The 19,592-nt window shown below is 39.6% G+C and overlaps 1 protein-coding gene across 1 annotated transcript in view; it reads left to right on the top strand.

The window, feature by feature from the left end:
* The window catches only part of ofcc1 (orofacial cleft 1 candidate 1), a 112,553-nt gene that overhangs the window by 74,623 nt on the left and 18,338 nt on the right, over positions 1 to 19,592 (top strand). The window contains exon 16 of the mRNA XM_072679109.1: positions 9,158 to 9,317. Within this exon, the coding sequence (XP_072535210.1) occupies positions 9,158 to 9,317 (160 nt within the window). The remainder of the gene's footprint in view (positions 1 to 9,157; positions 9,318 to 19,592) is intronic.

Raw genomic sequence — 19,592 nt, 5'->3', positions numbered from 1 at the left:
GTCTACTAAATGACACCAACCAGTTGCCTGGCTGGGGATTCGAACCCAGGTCTGCCACAGGAATGGTGGTGATGTTGTCTACTAAATGACACCAACCAGTTGCCTGGCTGGGGATTCGAACCCAGGTCTGCCACAGGGGTGATGGTGTTGTTACAGTTGTAAATCTTTTTTATCTACTTTCGTATTCTGATCTGGCTGAATCTTTCAGGACCAGACACAAAGTCTCCCTCTCTCCCTCTCTCTCATTCTCTTTCTCTTTCTCCCTCTGTACTTCCCTGTCAACTTGAGAGTTTTTTTTTTGTTTTTTTTTCCTGACCTTCCTGGTGGCTGCAAAGTGTCACAGCGCGCCAGGCCAGGCAGTGTCGAGTCTTCCCCATGATCAGAGACTTCGGCTGGGTATTTTTGGCCACAGGACCCTTGAGGGATATCCTGCCAATGAAGTGAAACACTGGCGTCCTGTCCATGAGCTCATAAGCATCATAAATAGGCCTTATCGAGACCTTTTCTTCTGGTGCCAGTGTCTGACTGCCCTGTGTTGATGTAATGCACTTTGATTTAATAGTCTCATGAGATTACTGATGAGCGAAGGGACAGCCTGAAAAATGACATTAAGCTGATGAAATGAAATCACCTTCTCTGGGGTTAGTTAGTTAGTTGGTTTGTGTGTGTGTGTGTATGGGTATGTTTGTATGAGTGTGTGACTGTGCAGGTGTACAGTATACTGTACTTCTTTGAGGGACTGTAGTCACTGTAAAGAAGCTGTAACAGTAACACTGTTGTCTTTTTACTGTAAGCCAAAGCTGTAAGGTTGCAGGTACCTCATAATTAGTGTTCCTTAGATATGCATGCAATAAAAATACTTTCTTTAAATTAAATAAGATGATTGAAATGTGTTGTCCACACTGATATAACAGGGATAGAATAATGATAAAAAATGTTAGCAGCCATTTAATTATCTACACATATGTTTTTTCGTAGCAAAAGGTTATTTATGTCTGTTTTCTGACATAGTTTCTGAGCATAAAGTAGGTATACAAGGCACAGTTTTGGCAAACCAAAGAGTCTGACATCTTGTTTGCTCAACATAGCCAAAAACAGACTATTGCTTATGTGTGACATATCTGCTCAAAACAGTGTAACAACACGGTAAACAGAGGCTCTGTTATTTATGTTGGCTTTATACAAAATACATTCATTAAACCTGTATAATCTGTTTTGTTTAACATGGTCATCGTCATGTAGGGCACAGTGTAGTAGCCAGAAATAATAACTTAAATAATGCATTAACTAACCATTATCAGTCTTGGATAAATTCTGATGAACAAATGATTTGTCCATGACTGATAATGGTTAATTAAATATGTATTGATGAGATCTGAAGTGTTTCCATTAGGTCTAATACCAATTCCTGGACACTGTTACTGGCACCAACATTTCTTAGCAGAAACTCTCTTATGAATGTAGTTACATGTTGTGGTATATAAATATATTAATATAAAGTCACTGAACATTGTCCAGTAATCACAAATATACTGAATTTTAAGTGATAATGATACATGTACTAAACAAATGGGAGAAATATGACTTATAAGTTATAAATTAAATTGAAATTTATTTGTATTACTATTGTTTTATGTTTCTTGGGTGCCAATTAATGCTTCATGGAAAGTCTCTGTGACTTTTGCCGTGCCAGTGTGCGTGGACGAGTAACTCTCATAAGGCAGCTAAAGCTGGGATGAGAACATATATCCTTACTAGGCTGAAAACACAACCAACTCATGTTTATCATCTCTTATCATCAACATTCACTTCCTTGAATACAAATTCCTTGAATACAAATGACTATAGACATGTTTATGGTCAAGAACAATGTGAAAGAAAGCCAAACCCCAGAATTCTAGGCTAAAAGCTAACCTAGCTACAGTCTAGCTAACTGCATACCTCGCAGAGCCAACACAGAGATAACAGTAACACTATTTGCTTACTTACACTCTTTGGAAAAACTACAAAAACAAATTACATTGTTCTTGTTACTGGGTAAAAAACAAAGCTATGCTATGTTACATGGCTTCTGTAAGTCATTGTGGTGATATGAACCAGCCAGTCAGAGCAGAGATCATTTTTCACACCCAACATCCGATGGGGAAAAAAATAGGAAAGTTTTATTGAGGTCATGACACAATTATTGGCACCACAATGAAAGTCTTTTGAATTTACACAAATTTGACACACAGTTCATCCATCAACATAAAGAAAAAAATTATATTACACAAATAAATTTATATAAAAAGCCGCTGACCTTCATAAATTAGGCCTTGGCTATAGGAGGAAAGCTTGTGAGGCAAAACTTTCTCCAAGCATCAGAGTTGGACACTGGTTGCATCCTGGGGTTTTGGAGTCTCCAAAACTACAATTAGACACAACCACAATGGCATGAAGCACTGGGTTTGGTCTAAAAGGAATCAAGGTCATGCTGAGGAAAACACCAGTGTGGGGGGAAATGTGGCAGGAGGAAGTGTGGCGGTGAATATGTGATCCTGTGGCTTGTTTTTCACTTTAAGGGCCCTGTGATAGTAGTGAGAATACATAACATGATGGACAAACACCAGGAGACTTTAGGTCCAGATTTGGATGTCTTTGTAAGAAGGCCGAGACTGGATAGTGGTTGTACATTCTGGCACCACAATGAAGGCATGACTTTAGATTCATACAATTGTAGTTTCCTACCAAACCTGTTAACTGACCACAGAATCAAGCTTTTGCAGCATCCCTAGTCTTTTGGCCTAATTCCTGCAGAAGATATGGGGCGAATTGAAGAGGATGGTAAACATAACTGCTGTATAAATGAAACCAAACAACCCAGTGCAGCAGAGGAATGAAATAATGTTCAAAGATATGGTCAGTGTCACATGAAGACCTTGTAACTCCAAAATGGCAACTTTACAGTAAAGGACAAAAAGAGTGTTACTTGTTAGTACTCACCCCCTGTCACACATGATTCTCCCAACACTGTAAGAGACAACACATGCCTCCTTCTACACATGCACAACCAGTCACCACCTCTATTCGAACTTACCAATGCGATGTCACCTGGTAATCAACATGCTTGGAGGAGTGCCTAGCTCTGATGCACCTCCTAGCAGACACCCATGTTGGCCAACATTGCACTATAATGGAGAGTGGGAGCCATCTACCCACCCGGAGAGAGCTTGGCCAATTGTGCTCTTTCAGGCTCTGGCTGCTGATGGCAGACAACATGGCCCGGGAATCAAACCAACTATCCTCAGGTCATAGTGGCAGCACCTTAGTCTGATGGACCGCTTAAACAACTGCCAAATTATGTCAAAAAATGAAAAACGAAATGGGAGATAGAATGTTTTTGCATGACAGCGAATAAATTCATCATTGTTCTGTTCATATATGCACAGTAACAGGTCTGGAGAGATTTCGTATGGAGGAATAGCCTGATATCTTCTTCTGCAGTCAGCATTATAAAGAGACACACTCCTGTTATAATGGCAGTTAGAGGGTGTTTTATTATTATTATTATTATTATTATTATATTATACATTTTCTTATGGACTTTCTTATGGATGTTACATTGTCAGCCTACAATCAAAGCTGAAAAACATCAGGCCTTTCAAAGCCTTTCTTCACTCATCTTCTCTGTAAGTGCCAGTAATTTTGGAGAGCACTGCGGAGTGTTCAAAAATAGAGCTGACAAGCTAAATTAACCAGTGCAAATATGGGAGAACGTTCTTGAGACCTTCCTATAATCACACGCTGGTACAGCATTTGGGTTTGTTGGAAAATGTTAGGTTGGTGTGCTCTGGGTTTCAGAAAGCTCATAATTTTTTCCACTGTCTGTCCTTGTTTTCTCTAAAGTCCTCAGTACACAGCAAAGAGTACACAGCATTGCACTAATCCTAACTTTACATTAATCACAAAGAGAAAGGGCTTCTGTCCTCTGTCAGAACAATTGAATCTGTCTCTATCTCTTAAAGATAAAGCTGGCAAGTCGCAGCGAGTGGCTGGAGCCCGTTCCGGGTGAAGGGACTTGCAGGCTAAGCGGGTGTGAGGCAAGGCTGGGGGTGGGGGCGGGGCTGGACTGGGGGCGGGCTCTAAATGTAGGCCAGCGGCCTGTGCAGGGCCCAGCCTGGTTTGTGATTTTGCCCAATCCTATTGGCTGCCAGGAGAGAGACAGACACAACGGCTGACCTATTTCTAAAATACCGCCTGGGGCTGCATGTATAGATAGAATGAACCACTATCCATTTTTTAATTACATTTTAGCAGGCCCTGATTCACTCCCTAGAAAAAAAATACACATATTTTTTGTGATTATTTTTCCATAAAATACACTCTTGTATTCAGTGTGATATGGAATACTCAAAATTACTGGTACTAAGCAGTTTTAGTTGCCTGCTCTGTTTAAAAAGGGCTATGCATTGTACTGCACATACTGTAGCTCCATGTAACCCCGGCTGTGACTATGTGTACTAAATGGGTACTGGCATGCAAATGTTTGTGCACCCTGGTCAGCATATCTGTTGCTGTGAATACCTATGTGAGTAAAGATGAACTGATCTCCAAAAGGCATAAACAAGACATGAAGTATTACATTGTTTGTACACTTTTAGAATAGTACAAAAAAACAAAACAAAAAAAAAACAAAACCATGCAAATATTTGGCACCCCACGAAATATAAGCTGATAGGTATCTTTTGCCAAGGTCTCACATTCATTACTAATAAAATCATGCAAATTTAAAAGCTTTATAATAACGTTTCTGATGCTCTGAGCATCTTTTGAGCAGTCACCTAGTACACTACAAATAATTATTTATAATAATTATAATTTTAACTATAAACATTTATATAACTCTAACTATTTAACTATAATTGTAAGTGCATTTCTTGAGGAAAACGCGGCATGGTCACACAGCTAAAGTGGATTCCACTTCTAGGCAGTTACTAGGCTATTGCTATATGGTTCTTGGTGGTTTCCATGTTGTTGCTAAGTGGTTGCTAGGGTGTTTCTAAGTGGTTCCTGTGGTTTCCCAGGTAGTTGCTATGGTGTTGCTAAGTGGTTGCTAGGTGGTTTCTATGGTTTCTTAGGTGGTTGCTATGAGGTTGCTAAGCGGTTAGTAGGTGGTTGCTGCTGTATCCCTGATGGTAACTATAGTGTCTCAGGTATTTGTCTCAGGTGTTACTGGTGTATTTGTATCATTGTGATATGAGAGGGGTGCCAAAACAGTTGCACCCTTTTCATTCATACAGGGAAAAATGTGCTTTATGCAGAAACCATGTGTCAGATCAAAAAGCTGGATACAATCCCAAATCAGACTGAACAATCTGGAATTGGAAGATATCACGAAAGCTAAAAGCTTTTTTTCTGGTAGTTTAGAAGCTTTCAAAGAAACATGAAGAGGAAGAGGAAACAAGTCCTGTGGACTGATGATGTTATAGTAGAGCTTTTGGCCACAATGGGCAACGGTATGTTTGGAGTCATAAGGGGGCAACATTTCCTGAAAAGAACACCTCTCCAACTGTTAAACATGGGGTTGGATTGATAATGCTTTCAACTTTGGTGTTGCAGCCAGTGGCATGTGGAACATGAGGGAAGAATTAAATCAAATGATCAAATTATTGAAATATCAATCAATCATAAAAGCAAACATCACACCATCTATAAAATGTTGGGGCAGTGGTGGCTCAGCGGTTAGAGCGCCGGGATATCCATAACAGGGTTGTGGGTTCGATTCCCGGGCTTGGCAAGCTGCCACTGTTGGGCCCTTGAGCAAGGCCCTTTACCCTCTCTGCTCCCCGGGCGCTGGAGTTGGCTGCCCACCGCTCTGGGTGTGTGTGTGTACTCACTGCCCCTAACACGTGTGTGTGTGTGAGTGTGTGTTCACTACCAGATGGGTTAAATGCGGAGGACACATTTCACTGTACAGTCCACACTGTACAGTGACGAATACGTGCACCTTTAAAATAAGGATCTCTTCAGATTTTATTTATTTTATTTTATTTAAAGATTTTCTGACTGTAAGAATTTTGACTGCTGGCCAAAACAGTATGTGTAAGAGTCATTTGAAGTTTGTGTAAATCTGATGACTTACTGAGGTTAAATACTTGGGCAATAAAATGCAGTACAATGTATCTAACCTCAGTCAGACAGAACGAGCAGCTAAGACTTTTGCTTTTAATAAGTGCTGTAGAAATAAAACGTACCACTAGTTACTTACATACTACAACTCTGTTATAAGAGGTAGGCCTTTATCAGAGTCCGCCTTTAACAAGAATTTCAAACCATTGCATGAGTGAAGCTGCAGGTTACCCTGTGCATTTCAGTACAGCATATTACATGCTCTTTACATATATTACTATACCATCAATAACTAGTTCATTTCAAACAGGTTACAATTAGCAGGTATATATTGGCAGATTTTTCTGAACCATTTTACATTATGTTTGAATTGAACAGACCTAGCATCTATGTGTGTGTATATAGTATAGTATGTATATACACATTTATATTTCTATGATAATGCCATTGATCTTTGACTTTTCTTTAGCTTCTCAGATGTCTGTGAATCATGTCTAAAGATAGCAGTGAGAAGTGAAAAGACTCATCTTCGATCCGCTCTATAAAGCTCAGGCCTGTCAGTGGACGGCATCCAGCTATGTTTGAGTGGCAAGTGTGAGTTATTCAGATGAGTTGAGGTCATGTTTTGCATACGATACCCAAGCAGACATCACTCGATGCTTTTCCCCCGTTGGGACGGGGAGCTCTTCTCTACACAAAGCTCTCGCATGGTGCGAGTCTTTGTGTCATGTAAGCTTTATTTGAGTCCTGATTACCCTTTGACTGCAGCAAATCCCTTTGTCGAGGTCGGAGGTCAGAGAGTTTTGACGAGAAGCCAAGTTTTTTTGTTTTTTTGTTTTGTATTGTACGGCTGGTTGATTCATGAGTTAGAGAAGGAGATGTCTGATGCACTGCCACCTTGAGACTCCAATCAATAGCTGTTTCAGCCGGCCTGTGTTACTGAAACTCAACAAAGCGTGTGTTTTCTTCATGTCTTGTCTTGAAGACATCCTTAAAGTTGAGTTCTAAATTTACTGCAGGTACCAGACAAGTTAACTAATAAGCCGAAGATGCCTTTTGAGCGCATGGATTGCATCCTTACTTGGTTTGTTGTCTAGGACCGCAGTAATTGAGAAGGTCAGTTAGTTGCCTGCAGTATAGATACTAGAAAAAGTTGACACACTTAAAAACTGTACAGTAATCTACAGTGCTCATAAACTGCAGTTTGACTTCTGTTAATTTAATTGTTTCACACACAGGCGGCGTTCAGTAGTGCTAAGATAAAATGAGAGGAAACCACAAAAGTCATAATGGTATAATTAGTCCCTTAATTGAAAAGATAATAGTTGAATATTTATTGTAGTGCAAAAAAAGTTGCACAACAGTCCTGTCATATAATGATGTATATAGAGAGACCAAATGCTGAAAAATACATCACTCTTTGCATCTACAATTGGCCCTTTATGGAACTTGGCTAGAAAGAGACCATTACAGAAAATGTGTGCCTGGAGTTTATCAGAAGATTTGCTGGTCAGGTGACACAAAAATGTAGCATTTTTAGCACAAATCTAATACTTCCTGTTCCACAAGAAACAAAAGTGAAACATGGGGGTGGCAGCATCATGTTGTCAGTATACTTTTTACTTTTCTTCGATTCAGTGCCATCCCAATTGCATACCCATCATAATTGTGCACGTTTGGCAGGTTAGTACACAAAATATTTAAATATGAATCTGTTTTGTACTAATAAGACATGATGGTTGTTATGCCAATGTATGTCGTTCTCCTGCCTGCATTGCCTCTGTACTTGCATCATTGTCTGCCTTTTTTTCAGATGTGAGTAGCTCATCCCTTTCCATTTTATATTGCATTATGGGACAGTAATGTTCATCAAAACCACACCATGGATTTTTGGGCATACTGAACTTTGAGACTTTTATCTCTACTATGTACTACATACTCACAAATCTTTAGTATTGGTTAGTATTGGTAATTAGTACACAATTGGGATACACAGAGTATCTTGTTAAAACCAAAATCTTCCAATGTGAGTAGCGCATCTCTTTCCATTTTACCTTGCATTGTGGGACAATAACATCCATCGAAACCACACTCAAAAGCCAACCGGTTCTGAGTATGTATTGTGGATATTTGAGTGTACTCAACTTTGGCACTTGTATCTATGCTACATACTACATACACAAAAAATAGATAGTATTAGTAAATAGTATGCAGTTAGGTCACACCCTGAGCATCTTGTTAAAACTTTTTAAGTTTCCCAAAAGATTAGTTTCCAGTGTGAGTAGCTCATCCCTTTCCATTTACATTGCATCAAAACCACATTGTGAATTTTTGAGTATACTCAACTTTGACACTTTTTTTCTATATTACATACTACATACTCAAAACCTAGTTAGTATTACTAATTAGTGCACAATTTGGACACACCCTGAGCATCTTGTTAAAAGCAATGTCCATCAAAAAACTCTAAGTATGTAGCTAGGATATTTGAGTATACTCAACTTTGACACTTTTATCTATGTTATAAACTACATACATAAAAAAATACATAGTATTGGTTATAAGTGTGCAGTTTGGAATGCACCCTGGGCATCTCAAAACTAAAAGATGGTTGAATGGTGCAAAATACAAGGAGATACTTTGCCACTATTATATCTAATATAGTATTGGTGTGCAGTTTTTAGCTTCCTCTACTGTGTAAATAGTGTCTCTACATTTGTGAACTGATGGTACTTTAAATCAATCATTTTGAGATTCAATGATGCATTCAATTGTTTTCTTTCGTAAGTGAATCGACTCCTCATGAGGCCCGAGATTTACACCCTTGAAAACCCATCCGTGCTCTGTTGTAACCTGCCAAAACCTGCCAAAACACAATGTGCAAGATGCTCTTTTATAAAGAGCTTTTTGGAACATTGTAGAGGACATTGTGATACATTGTGGAGCTGTAATAGATTAGGCAGGTGCTTACCATTTAACGGCTAAATTAAGAGTAAGTGTATAATTAGTACTTATAAACCTTAACTGTTTATAACAACTCTCTTTCCAGACTCCATAATGATGGCAGAATGCTAGACGTGTACCATCGCCTCCACAGTCCAGAGGGTGTGTTTTTTATTCCACACGATCTCGAAGTGTCCAATCAGGAGCTCAGCTACATTGTGAAGAAGGCGGAGCAATGGAGAGGCTTCAACGGAGAACGTCGAAAGGTGCGTGCTGATCAGATTCAGGCCTAGGCCTTTGTCTGCTTCGTTGGGATCTGTTTTACTCTTATCTTTGTACGGTTAGCGTGCGTGTCAGGAAGGCTGGTCTGGGTTTATCCACTGCTTTTGTAAAATGACTGCAAAGTGTCCTAGCGCTCGTCTTAAGCTCTGAGCGCTTTGTTGGATTAATGTTTGATTTTGAAAGTCTAGCCAAATGGCCTGATATTAATCCATTAGATTGCCTCTGCTAAATCTCCAGATTGCTGCCTGATAGCTCATGACATGCCTACTAGAATATGCTAGGAAGAAAGTCATTGATGGAGCTTGCCAAATTTGACTTTTTCTTTTTTTATATAATTGGGTTTTGAACACAGTCCCGATGCTGGATATTACAGTGAGTTTCTTAGAGCAGAAATGACATTTGAACAAATTCTGTTTGCCTTTGTTACTAATATCGTGCAACGTAGCAGGTGATGAAGCTCATGAAGAAGAGCAATAAAAAAGGAGATTAAAAGAGATGAGGAGAAGATCTTCACTGAATAAAAAGAAATTCTACATCATTCAACTCCTTTAGTTACATTTCAGAAAGCTACAAATTCATCTCAGAGGTCTTTAGTTTCAGTTTAATTAGTAGGAGATAATTACCCAAACAGGATCTCAGCTAGCAATTGATTAGCCTATGGAAACCAATTTCCAAAGATTTCACAGCAGAAGGATCATTCGTCTTTCTTGAAGACTCGTGTGGAGATCCCATGTCAACGTCACCACTGTAATGAGCAAACTTTGCAGCTGCACAAAAATTCTTCCTTACGTTTCCTTTCTTTTTCTTTTCTTGGATTTCTCCAAGCCTCTAGTCAGTGTGATGAACATTAGGGCCTAACACTGGTATCCGAGGTAAGCCCTAATTGGATTCATTTATCGGGTGAACATTGGAATGCCTCGTCCGTGGAGACTTTCATTTAGCCAATAGCCTCTCACATCTTCCCTCTCCCCACCACAGCCTTCAGTCGCTGTACAGTTCTCCTCTGGAATTACAACAATCACTGCTTTCCTCATATTGCCCCTAATTTGCCTTTATTGAACTGATAAAATGATAACGCATTAAACACATTTGCCAGCATGATGAAAATTTAGGGTTATTGCATTTCACTATTTTTAACATTATTCAGCCGGGCGATTTTTCATTTAAATAAGACATTATTTCATAATTATTATAGCAATTTCTCCGTGCAAAAAAGGGTCACTTTCCTAACTCAGCAAAGGCATATCCCTATTAAACTAATTTGCCTACATGCAAATTTTTTGTCATTTTTACCTCATTAACTATTTATCATCACCGTGGAAGGAAAAAAAAAGTGTGCGCGGAGGGGAGGGAGCAGCGAGACAAAGCTGAAACTAATATTTTGCAACTCTAATGATTTTTTGCATCCTTAATTAGATAGGAGAAGGTTGATATGATTAGGTCAGGATGTAGTAGTTTTCATTAAAAATACATTTCAGAAACTGTATTCCAAACGTGCCCTCGCAATTAAATAATGAATCCAACGCGTTCCTTATTATGGACCCAATTAATATAGGAGAGAGAGGCACAATTTTAATAACAAGGGGCCATGAGGCTTTCATTAGCAAAGAAAAGGGGAAGGAAGGAGAAACTGAACAAAACAATACTCGTACATGTACAGGAACGGAGCTACAGGACACTTTAAAAGTTTGCTGGGTTTCAAAGTGAATTTGTCAACAGATTTTTTACCATAAATCCTTTTTATTTAGTGAAATTGACTGTTTAGATTGACTTTAGGTTTACCTAAAGAAACAAGCTATCAGCCATAACATTAAACCACTGACAGATGGAGCGACTAAGGGGGGGGGGGGGGGGGGGGTTCTACATATTAGGCAGCAGCTGAACAGTCAGTTCCTGAAGTTGATGTTTTAAAAGACGGACAAATGGGCAAGCATAAGAATCTAAGACTCTTTGACAAGACAACTGGGTCAGAACATCTCCAGAACATCAGTCAAGTCTTGCGGGGTGTTCCCAGTATGCAGTGTTTAGTACCTTCCAAAAGTGCTCCAAGGAAGGACAACCAGTGAACAGACGACAGGGTAATGGGTGCCCAAGACTTACTGATCCTTATGGAGGTCCCACCTCACAACTTACAGGTCTTATAGGACCTGCTGCTAACATCTTAGTGCATAATACCACAGGACACCTTCGCAGGTCTCCATGCCTCAACAGGTCAGAGATGCTTGGCAGCACATGGAGGCTGATCAGTGGATATTATAAGCAGAACACAACACTGATCTGCTAGATTGTGAAATGTCATACTAGAGCAGTTGGCATCAGATAAACTATCATTATTAATTCATGGAGGTCATAACTCCCTCTAACGTCTGTTCACTGAGTGTTCTAGAGGCAGTTAACGCGGTGAGCGGTGATTAATGTGAGTGACTGAGTGAAATCCTGCTCAGAAGAACATTTTTGGAAGTTTTCTGTTTGCTTAAATGATGAATAGCACTGGAAAGATTAGTTGAATTAAAGTGGGTAAAACTTTAGTAAAACATTACTAATCCTGTTAAGGCATTATTCAAACACATTTTACAGGATGACGATGATGGCATGTTCAACAGTATGGAGCAGTGGAGTCAAATTACAGTCCTGCAGGTCTCAACCACTGCACCATTTAGCATTACCCCTGTTCTAACATGTCTGGTTTAATTGAATGTTTCATTTTCTGAGGAACTGAATAGAGTGTGCTGGTTTAAGGGAGGCACTAAGCTGTGCATTGTGCTTAGCAGGAGTTTACCTCTGGCTCAGAGAATCTACCAAACTCTTTAATAGATCATGAATACTCAACAAATGAGTTGAACCACATTTGATAGAACAGAGCTTGAAGCTGTGAAGCTGTCAATGATTTTCATTAAAAAAATATGATCTAACGATTTAAGTGAAAAGTAGAAACCTGATTTTTTTAACATTTGGTTTGTCCCCAATAATGTTTAATGATGGAGTGCATGGGAGAGTTAGCCTAATCATAAAAGGCTCTGACGAGTAGATCAGACCCAACTGAGAGTTGTCTGAACACTTGCTTCAGTGGAAGAGATATAACAAAATAAAGATTTTAGATTTTACAAAGACCCTAATATGGTCAATTTCTGAGATTTGCATATGTTTTTGAGATATTTGAATATTAAAGCAGAATCTTGAATACTTCTTTTTCTTATTTATTAGTGTTAGCATTAAAATGATAATTTTTTATAATAATTTTATTTATAATGTTCAAAAATCTGAACCATTATGGTGTTAATTTGCAGCTTTGAATCATAAAAATGCTCCTATTTTTAGCATTCTCTCCACCATCTAGACCCACGCTATATGTTTCAGTGAGAGAGAGCTAGAAATGAAGAAGCACATATTTCTGTGGAGGCCCTTTACCTACTAGAACACTGCACAGGGAATAGCAATGACTTTAAACTCCCACATCACCTGAGGTCAACCCCTTTAACCACCTGGCAACGTGGAGTGGAATTTTATTGGAGTAGTTATGCCGTACAGATAAACAACAAACAGGATGCCTAATGACCTAATAGTAGTAAAGTGTTAATGCTAGTTGTTTCCCCGGAGCATTAAAACAATAAAAAGAGAAAGATCCACAAATGGCCTGCTGTTATTATCATTGAACGTGTAATTTTCACAGAGTGATCATAAAACATAATCTGATTTTTTACTCTTTAATTAACTTTATAATATGGCTCAGATTCTTCCGGGCCATGTGATCAACGTTATTGCTCCTAGTTTCAGATATTGCACTGTCCTATTAACTTCTGACTGCCGAATAAGATGGCACACATGAAATGCTGGGGTGCAGCACTGTGTTTTAGTAGGTCTTTGGTATTTAAATCAAACTAAAACACACTTCAAATGTATTATTTTATTTATTTATTGCTAATTCATTTACCTTTCAGTGTCCTTGACGCGTGCCCTTTACTCTGTCTACTTCTGAGTGTTGATGCGGCGCAGTGTAAGCCTCAGCAAGAAGCAGTGATGGAGAGAATGAGGGAGAGACAAGAAAAAAAAATCATAGCGTGTGTATAATGAGGGCATTAATTATGCATAGGCATTGGTGCAGATGGACCTCATTAATTGTCTGCCGTCACCTTCTTGATTACTGTACCTGGGAGGGAGGTACTAATGCCTGCCGCGTTCGAGCAGGTAACACAAACTGTTTTGTCACCGCCTGGCTGACAGTGACGGAGCGACCGGGCGGCAGAGCTCTAATCTTCGCCGTAATTCACCAGAAACTTCGCGGTGACATTGATTGCGCTAATGGCTGCTGATAGCCCCCGAGTTGTTTTTGCAACCAGAAATCGCATCAAGATTTGAGCACAGCCGCGCCGTTTGTCTCCTTGCCTCTCCTTAATGTGTTTCCACGGGCAGAATTTAGGGAACACCCAAGGTGCTTTGCAAAACAACGGATTGGAGCGGTGGGGAGGAAAGGAGAGTTGCGGGAGGAGGAGGATGGGGGTGAGGGGGTTGGTGTCACGTGGAGCAGAGTGCAGATTGGAGAGCTAATGACGAGCAGACAGTGTTGGTTTTTCTTCATCTCTCTCTCTCCCGCTCTCTCTCTCTCCTACTCTCTCTCTCTCTCTTATATATTATTAAGGGAGTGATAGGTGAGACCTTTCCTCTGATCTGTGGCCTCAATCTCGCACTTGCTGCACAGATAACAACACTCATAAACCACTGCGTTTACAACTCATTACCCTGTGCTTCAACATACTAGCCTACAGACACTATTAGGAAATTATGAAAAGCTGACCGATGCGAGCATCGCCTTGCAAAGTCCGTTATTACTTTAGAAATCCTATATAAATATATATCATCACTGTCCTGCAAAAACTGGGTATCTCCGTTTTTGGCGATTTTCACTTGTGTGGCATCATTTGAGTCACTTGTTATTTACAGTGCATTAGAATGCATCAGAAAGTTGGAATGAAGCCATAAATCAATGAAGTGGTGATTTTGAATCATGTACTCACTGAACCTGACTGATATAAATAGTTTTTAAATCTAAGTTTTAAATCTAAGCTGATATTTCACCTTAAAATAGTGCTGCAGTTGCATTTCATGTAAGGTGAAACAGACAATTCCAGTAAGATGTTGGAGAATAACTCCAGCCTCGTTGGTGCAGCTGTGCTTGTGGAAATGTTCCCAAAAACAAGAGAAAGACATCACAGGAGAGTAAATCTGATGTCACATAGGCCAAGTTCAACCCAACCCGCTCAACCCAAATCCAGTAGAAGAAAACTTATGGAAAAATCTCCCCACAGAAAAGCCCATAATTTTTCTTTTGATCATTTTTTATTGCCAGTACTGAGTAAATTCATCACAACAACAATAGATAATAGTTAGAAGAGAAATGAGCAGACAGGGGTTTTAGGCTAGTGTTGCTTTTTTAAAAGTGTTTGACAGTGTGAAAACAGCAGGCTAACATACATTTGGATCCTCTCTACATCCAGCACAGAGACTAATACGCTTTAATTTCAGCGTCCCTTTCAGCAATAGAACCCTGAAATATACTAGGCAGTTTAACAGTGCTGCAGTAAACTGCACTGTATATTTTTATTGTTCTTATATCCATTTTGGAATCTGACAATTTTAGACTTTCAGCTACTTTAAAGTTTATATTTTGGAGATACATATTTTTTTCATGACAGGGACAGACAATATTTACATATACAATTATTATTAGAATGTCATTATTATAAAAGGAATAACATTCTATATCAACAGATTGAAGTTTATTTCAGTCAGTTTCTGCAACTATCAAAACTTTAAAGCATGTTTTTTTTTTTCTATTACCAAAATAGGACTGTACAGATAGAAACCAATACAATAAGCACAAGTATGGTGTTCATTTATTAAGTTTAGATTCTGTACTTCTGCCAAATTTCCTTTCAGATAGTTCACTGGTTTCAGTCAGCTAGAAGTCAAAAGTCATTAATATAATCACCCAGAATTATTGCAAGTTCTAAGAGTTCCTCTACAACCACTTTTATGGACCTGGTTGATAGTGCTCCAGCACCACTCACTGGATCCATTAGTTCTATAAAAGCCATTTACCAAATCTCACCTGCTGAGTAACAGTCCATGAGCAACAATGGGAGTGGGCCTTCCTGAAAGCAAACCCAAAACAGGAACACAAACACAGGGGTGAGCAAGGAGTGGGCGGGAGGGACTGCCCTGATTTGGTGAGGGTCACGGGGAGGCACCTGCAGTCCCTCCCCGTGTCCTCTTCCAAGACCCTTCCACCAGCCTGTTTGCTTGCATTAGGGCTGAGAGCTGCTTCTTCAATTACAGGAGGCTATTAGTGGACAGTACTGGCGAGGGCTGGCTGGCAAGCCTGGGGCTACGGCAGCACAGGCTGGGGCATGGAGCCCTCACGCACAGCTCAATATGAGATGTGACTGGGGAAGGGACAGGCCTGCCGTGGAGAAAAGGTCATTTTTTTTCTGGGCAGCAATGTGTGAAAGTACTGAAGCCACACAATGGTTAAGGAAGTGGTGGTGGGGGGGTTAAGAGGGAAAATAGACTGGGGGAGGTGAAAGTGAAGGCAGAGAGAAGGAAAAAGAAAGTAGAGAAAGAAAGAGGGACAGGAAGCCCCCTCTACATCAAACACTATATCCCTGTCTAGATATGTTAGGGCTCTGGAGGCCATGTTGCCATCGCAGGCCTTCCTTCTGACTTATTTGCAATGGGATTTATTTTGATGCCAAGATAGAATGGCCATGAATTAGTAAATTGAAAATTTACATGGCTTGAATTATTGATTCAGTGAATATATAGTTTTGTTGTTGTTTTAAATATAAACTTTATTCATTAATAACTGTAAGAATGGCAACGTGTATTTAGTCAAGGGCATTAAAAAAGAGGTTATACTATTATTGTTTAAATAACTGTCTTCAGGGCAGGCTTTCTACTAGATTTTGGAGCTCTGCTGTAAGGATTATAGTAGACGAGAGCGTCAGTGAAGTCAGGATGTTGGATGGTCATCACCCCACCTTGTCCCAAACTCCCCAGCACATCCCAAAAGTATTGGATGGAGCACCATTATTCCAGAGAACACTGTATCACTGCTCCACAGCTCAATGCTTGGGGGCTTTATACCCCTTTAGCCCACGCCTGACATAAGGCATGGTTCCAATAGGTTCATGTGTATCTACAGGGACTAGACTAGAAGCTGTGTGTATTAGCAATGGGTGTAACTTGAAGTAGCTGAATGAAGAGGTGTCCACAAACATATGGAAGCTTTACATGTCCATATATGTCTTTACCTATGTGTCGATCTATCAGTCTATACTAGGAAACACAAATTTTACATGTGAATTTCTCACGGCACACCTGATGAGATATTTTTTGCTACTCATTGAGATTTGCATATATTATATTTTCGCATTTTTTGCAACTAATTTTTGTACCTCATGGAGAGGATATTGTGGTCCTACTGTGGAACAGAGTTAACAGGCTGGAGAGAAAAAAAAGAAAAAGGGAAGAGCTTTTGATTTGAAAACAGGCCAGGCCAGGCCCGCTGTTTCCATGACATATCTGGGCTTCATTCTGCAGACGTATCAGAGATGGACTTTTCTTTTAATTTCGTCCTAATATGTTGCTTGCCAAGTCAGCTGTCAAAACAAATGCAGCTGGAAGCTGCAAAATTGAGTCCACATGTTAACTCGTATAGATCCTAAACCCCCTCCTCCTTTCATAATGTAGAACAGAGGGAACAAATTGGGCTGTCGACAGACGATGGAACATTCTTTAGAGACACGCTGGGCAAATGGGATTTTTAAGGAAGAGGGGTGCTCCCCCACCACCCTCCGCTCCCTTTTATTCAGCACAGAGTACAGTGAGCTAGAAACCACTAATGGTGTTAGAGCTGACTAATGGTGTTAACCCAGAAGATGTTATTCAACATGATAACAGACTGTAGCTGTATTCATTGTGATTACTGCTGGGATTGTTCTTTAACACCTTTGGATCAGGGTTTCCTTCAGAGAAGCAGAGAAGCTGCAGTTCTGATAAACATGCTCATGCTCATTTAAAATGGTGGCCTTTTTTTCTTTCTTGTACACGTTGACCTTGGCTTTTCTTGATGGCCCAGGGCTACTGAAGACTACTGATTATGCCTCATCCACACTGTATGGAGCGAAGCTTCACCCTCACTTTAGACGAGCCCCTAATCTTTGATCAGTCACATGGCTTTATGAGGAGCACAAAGCAGAGGGGGATGCTCTCTTATCCTAGTAGGTACATTTTCCTTCCAGACTGTGCTGTGATAGTTTGCTATTTTATCACCCGAACGTGGGAGTTAAGGGGAGATATTATAAAATCTACAAAGAAACCATACAAATAAATGAATTATAATAAAGTGGAGAATTCCATTCTATATGAACCCCCTATATCTATAGACTATAGAAATGACACTTAGAAATGATTAATGACACTCAGTATCATATTGTGAGTGCTTTATATTTATATATAAGATTTGTCATAGTGATTGATTTTATGTTCTTTTAACACTGTTAACTAGAGGACTGTTACATTACACACAAATCAATATGCATATATTTGCATATTCATATTGCCAGAACTGAATATTAATATGGTGATGTTATTATAATGAGTTCTATGTACAGGGCCACTATATGCCTTATACAGTAAAGAGCCGCAGAAGATGTCCTACATAATGTTTTTTCATGTCTTTTAGATTGTGGGTAAGATCTGTAGATATACATACATAGAAGAACCACTATTGGTTCCATAAAGAACCATTTTTTGCAAGGTGATACGTGTGAAGATAGTAAGTCAGTCAATGTAAAGGTTCTTTAACAATTTAAAGGATCTTCTCCCTTAAGAATGTTTCTTTTCTGGAACCACAAGTGGTTCTTCTATAGTACTGCTCAATGAATCCTTTCTAGCACCTTTATTCGTGAGAGTGTAGGTGAAGTGTTTGTCTGAGTCCTCCCCATATTAGCAATTGAGTGTGTGCAAAGCCTTCTCACAAAGTGTGTGTAAATAACCTTGATTTTAAAGCATTTAGCCCTCAGCCTCTCTAAACAAACAAACCTTCGAGAAAGTATCTCTCCCAGGCATCGCTGGTCCATGTTGCCGAGTGGAGAATCACTTTACGGAGCTCTTTATGGATTAAATCGACTTTTTTAAGCATTTATAAAAGCAGATTAGTAATAGGGAATTATGCAGATGCGTAGTTGAGATAATCCTCAAGTGAGATGCTATCTCTCGCGCTTTCTCGCTCTCTCACTCTCTCACTTTCACTCTCTCATCTTTCTCAGTTCAAAGTCTGAAGTCTGTCCTTGTACAGTATTTACATTCTGAATAGCCATAGCAGGGCCTGGATTATCCATGCTTTTTTGCTGGTGTTTATTATTAATAAACAGGAGATGGCAGCTGCTATGTGGGGTTTTTAGCTATGCAGTATACTGTTTATTTTTGTAGACTGCTAAATGTCATACATAGTAAGAAACCATATAAGAAAGTCTTTGTGAGTCTTTGACTGAAACAGCAAACATGTCTTAGCTGATTTTACCTACTTGATTTTTTTGTTGAACCATCACTTTTAATGGCACCATTTATAACCCTGCACAGTAGAATAGTGCTCCCTTACTACATCCAGTATACTGCTAGGGCCTTTCCAGTACATGGGTTGCCACTTATATCTGCTGATCTATCGGATTTCCCCTCAATGTACTGGATTTTCATGGGGTAGAAGTGCTGTTCTTTCATACAGAGCACCAGTGCTATGTCTGTTTTTTGAAGGAAAAGCGATGAGGCAGAGGCTGTGTTGGTACAGATCGGTTGCCTGTCGCATTCACGTGTTCACCAGACCAGATGCACAGCCAGTGCAGAGCCAAACGTCTCTGAGACTAATTGAATCAACAGCCCTCTCTCCTTCTGCAAGTCTATAATTATAGCCTATCTATTTCCATTCTAATGGCTGGCAATGCCTAGGTTATCCATGCGTAGGGCCGGGCTCTGATTAGGGTGGAGCTGAGCCTTCTGCATGATAATGCTAGTTTATCATACAATGTCTACAAGTGTAACAATGCAGTGTGACACAGTGCATCGCAATGCACATTAGTCTATGTGTGTGTGTGTGTTGGGGAAATGGACAATATCTACTGCATTCTATTAGTCATGCCATCTAATATACTGCAGTTGGTCACAATAACATGGATGTATCATTTACATTACTGCTTTAAAAAAAT

The sequence above is a fragment of the Salminus brasiliensis genome, chromosome 1 (genome assembly GCF_030463535.1).
Source record: "Salminus brasiliensis chromosome 1, fSalBra1.hap2, whole genome shotgun sequence".
Taxonomy (NCBI): domain Eukaryota; kingdom Metazoa; phylum Chordata; class Actinopteri; order Characiformes; family Bryconidae; genus Salminus; species Salminus brasiliensis.
The sequence above is the reverse complement of the archived record's forward strand: the minus strand, read 5'-3'. Positions and strand labels throughout refer to the sequence as shown.